Source organism: Papaver somniferum, chromosome 6 (genome assembly GCF_003573695.1).
Source record: "Papaver somniferum cultivar HN1 chromosome 6, ASM357369v1, whole genome shotgun sequence".
In the NCBI taxonomy this organism is placed as follows: Eukaryota; Viridiplantae; Streptophyta; class Magnoliopsida; order Ranunculales; family Papaveraceae; genus Papaver; species Papaver somniferum.
The window spans coordinates 125,919,701-125,923,903 of NC_039363.1; the positions used below are offsets into that span (position 1 = coordinate 125,919,701).

The 4,203-nt window shown below is 35.4% G+C and overlaps 1 protein-coding gene across 1 annotated transcript; it reads right to left on the bottom strand.

Annotated features, from left to right (window-relative positions):
* Nucleotides 1-209: 209 nt before the first annotated feature.
* LOC113286147 (thioredoxin domain-containing protein 9 homolog) lies at nt 210-3,620 on the bottom strand. The gene is made up of 4 exons (XM_026534846.1): nt 3,441-3,620; nt 3,063-3,338; nt 754-912; nt 210-636 (listed from the first exon to the last, which is right to left on the bottom strand). Exons 1-4 carry the CDS (start codon nt 3,462-3,464, stop codon nt 463-465), a joined length of 633 nt encoding a protein of 210 aa, XP_026390631.1. The 5' UTR covers nt 3,465-3,620; the 3' UTR covers nt 210-462.
* Nucleotides 3,621-4,203: the final 583 nt, after the last annotated feature.

Genomic DNA, 4,203 nt, shown 5'->3' on the forward strand with positions numbered 1-4,203 from the left:
TTTAAGTCAGACAACGAAGTTTTAGTTAAGTCAACAAATGGAAGGAACTTCCCATGTTCACTGGTTAAACTGGTTAAACCAAAGTATTGTCTTAGACATTAAGTTTTTACTTCAAAACCAAGATCATTCCGTCTGTCAGTCAATAAAAAGAACAAAGAATGGAGTGGCAGACTTTTGAGTATGTGGAAAATTTGAAGCTCTGGTATCACTTTTGAGTATGTGGAAAATTTCCCACCTGATATCGTTTCATGGATACAGGGGGGATATTACAAGATGTAATTTGAATGCTTAATCAATAAATCTCTTTTGAAACGAAGGGGGGGGGGGCACTCATTTAACTAGCGCTAGCAATATGTCATACATTAAATATTTTGGTGGAGATATATGCCTCCAAACCAACATGAACAATACATACATGAAAAAGCACCACTTCTCAGGGTTATAAACATGGAAATAATGAATTTAATCTGAGTCTGAATCTGACCGCTGGCTTTGGCGTACGTTTCTAGTGTGGGGCTTGGACAGGCTTAGAGACGATGATTCACCCTCAAATATTATGACTTGAGATCTTGCAATTCTTTCTTCAAGCTCCTCGGTGCTAAAATCATCTGTCCCTCCTAACTCGTCAAATCCTACCTGATGAAGTGGAAAGTTAAAAGATGTCAGAACGTGCACAAATTTCCTTTTCATAGGCACAAACTCGATTGAAATATCTATCATTTAAACATGTATATAAGGGTGTGAACATCATACCACGTAGTCATCGACTTTGGTATTCTTGATAAGGGCAAGAGTTGGAAGTACAATTATCTTAAGCTTCTCAGCCAGGAAAGGACTTTTCTCGGCATTAATTTTCACAAATCGAGTCTCTATGTGTTTTTTCGCCAGAATCGTCATGTGCTTGTCAATCACCTGCAAAGCAAAAGAAACAGGTTCAATAGTTGTTTATTACTGAGGCAGAGTTCAGTAAACTTTGTCTTCATAACACCATACAGTAATATACTACAGTAGGAAACTAATAACACTCTAGTCGAAAGCCAACAGTCATATTCTCACATGGAAAGTAAGCCTAAGATAACTTCAAAAAATTTGCTCTGTACAATGGGAATAATATTTAGTTAGCGAGTCTTTAAGGTGTCCAAACACCAACCAAACATCGTAGGAAGAATCACCCTAGTGGGTTTTTTCTATTAGATTATATTTAGTATGGAGGAATATTAAGACAGTTGAGATGTCATTGACCTAATAGCGTCTACTATGCTTTTGACACGAACGCTATGTAAGCCTAAAGTTAGCACCTCTGAGGATCAAATGCAATCCACTGACTCATTCCTATTATGATTTACAAAATAAAAAAAGGATTCATTCCTATGCAACACCCAGATCCAGCAACTGCAAGTACCATCTAGAACCCTTGTATCAGTTCAAGTTTTGCTCCAATGTGAAAGTGCGCCTCTGCAAGCTTATTGCAAATGCATGGTCTTCCAAGTCAATATACCCACATGAACCAATACATCCGAGAATCAGCCAGGTTTCTTGATAAAAATCCGACTAATTCTCTAAGTAATTACTAGGAGATCATGCCTTCATGTTGTGGACAATTACTTAAACTAGAAAAAAGAACTGAAGCCAGATTGTAACTAACTTTGTCCGAATTTAGAAGAAAATGAACAATGACGTGGAACTATAGAAATTCACGACTCAAAGATCAATACCAACTTCAAATATGAAAGTTGAAGTTAGGAAACAGTAGAATAATACTATAGTACAAGAAAACAAAACTAGATCAAATGATAACTCCAGCACCAATAACCATAGCATCAAGATAACTTGGTTTATAGTATGATTAAATATTACGAAGCAAATGAATTTCATCAAGTTATACCAAAGCTCACGATTCACATCTCATTGAAATAACCTAAGTTAGAAAGTTTTATACATTGAAAATGAAACCAACTCAGTGACGAACCACTAATAGCAGGTAGAATGAGAAGAAAAAGAAGTATCTAAGCCGACTATTTGGAATTTTATTTTTAATTGGATGGGTTATCATTATATAAGAATTGAACCACATCGTGAAGACCTGTGAAGCACATAGCTGCTTGCCATGAAGAGCGATTCACAACTCCCTCAACCAGAAGGCAGGTCATTAAGGAGTGAGAAACCAGACTCCTAAACAACTAAGCTGTTCCTACTCAGTCTTAACGAGTCTAATAAAAAACAGAAGAAATTTAAGATTATATCAAAGAACAGTAGTGTTCAAGAATGAAATGATTTCATGTAAATCACTACAATGTCTTCATGGAAAGATTCTTATATTCTATTACAGAAGATCACTCTAAGAGCATGATTTTGGTAAAACAACTTTTTAGTTTGAAAGTGTGAGACAAAAGTAGGGGACAATTCCGCTCAACCATCAGCGCTACTTCTTTCTTGAATCGCTACTCTAATTAGCAACCAAACTCATCTTCAATCACAACCACAATCACCATTCTCTACATTTTGCATCTGTGATAAACATCCACTCTCTAGCTACATTAAAACCTAAAATCGCAACCCTCTCACATTAAATTACTACACTCATTCAGAACTAAGCATTCTCATATATAAACTGTAAAATAGATCTCAATCGAATACTTTATCTGTTATTCGATTCTAGAGTTCCTTCAAAAGGGAGTTCACAATTATACCTAGCTATCTACAAACTACTTTAGCACATAAGACCAACACAAGACGAGACAACAATATCTAAATAACTTCAAATGGGTTCTGGAGAACAATGTGTAGGAAATGAAATTTCAAGAGCTAGAATTCGGGTACTACATGATCCATCCCAGTACACTATGCTGTCTCCTATTAAAAGCAACGATTTAATCTATTTGAAACAAGTTCACAATCACAAAAGTTCATTATCTTTCCTCCTCCCAGTTCAAATATGCAATGTTCTGTTCTTCAAGTGAATTCAATATTTTCTGATTGTACATTAACCTATCAAACAAAATAGCTGAAACCCTAGAAAGATAAAGGCAACCCTAAAGCAAAAAAGAGACAATGGGGGTTACCTTGCAAGGCCAATTCTCCCGATAGAAATGACAAACAACACGTTCACTAGCTTTAACAACAGTAAAGAAATCTTTTTCAGATTGGATCTCACTATATTCACCATGACCTAGAGAGATCCAACGATTTCTTTTCTCAGCCATTTTCTTCATCTGTTGTAATCTTCTTTCTCTTAATGCATCAATATCATCAAGATCAACACGATCTAATGCTGATATCTCATCATCAAGTTTTTCTTCAAATGCTTTTGCTACTGTTAATACTTGCTGTTCTATAATCTGTATTGGTAAATAAATAAAAAATGATTTTTTTTCAGCATAATCAAAATTAAATAAGAAAAAAAAAACCAAAAGAATTGTATATCATAAATAGAGATTAACCTCTTGAACTTTTGAACGATCCATGGCTTCGGTTTTTCCTTCCTCGTCTCTGAAATGAAACAGAGCGCAGGTAATTTTTAAAGGAGGAGCCGAGGAGAGGGAGAAACAAACTCTATCGGAGAATTATCACTTTTCGTATTTTAGAACCCTGTTTTAGTGCATGCCAAAAAATTTAAAGGCATATAAAATATTTTTTCCATCCCAGGTGATCTTATAAGGGATATTTATTGGGCAGTTCAATTACCTATATATCCTTGAACCTAAAATCAAAAAACAAAATATGTTTCTATTATAAATATTTCTTCTTCCTCCATCCGAACCACCTCCCTTCTCTCTCAGATTTTTTTTTCCCATTGCCGTAATTAATTATTGATTCGTGAAAATTTGATCGTCGATTAAATTGAACTATATAATGGGTCGTACAAAAAAAAACTCGCGATTGGAGATATGGAAACTAATTGGGAGATATACCTACATGACAAAATAGGGATCCTAATATCAAATCTGGGTCACCCCTTATGTAATTACTTTTTTAATTTGTAATCTAGCCCTCACTAATCACGTTTAGTGGTTAATAATAATTAGTAAAGGGCTATTTTGCGTTTCCTCCCCTCCTAAGATCGCTAATTAGCGTTTCCTCCCCAAATAGATTGAAATTAGTGTTTCCTCTCCTCGTTAGGAATTCCGTCCATTGCTCGGTTAGCTGAGTCAGCTGTTGTGCATGCGTGGCAAAAAGTGTCCACGTGTTTACCGACCTTCCCAA

Bases quoted from the DNA above. Each gene is read 5' to 3' on its own strand.
- LOC113286147 (XM_026534846.1), bottom strand. From the start codon at position 3,464: ATGGATCGTTCAAAAGTTCAAGAG. The intron at 3,339-3,440 runs GTTAATCTCTAT...TTACCAATACAG, and splicing joins ATCGTTCAAAAGTTCAAGAG to ATTATAGAACAGCAAGTATT. The intron at 637-753 runs GTATGATGTTCA...CCACTTCATCAG, and splicing joins CCAAAGTCGATGACTACGTG to GTAGGATTTGACGAGTTAGG.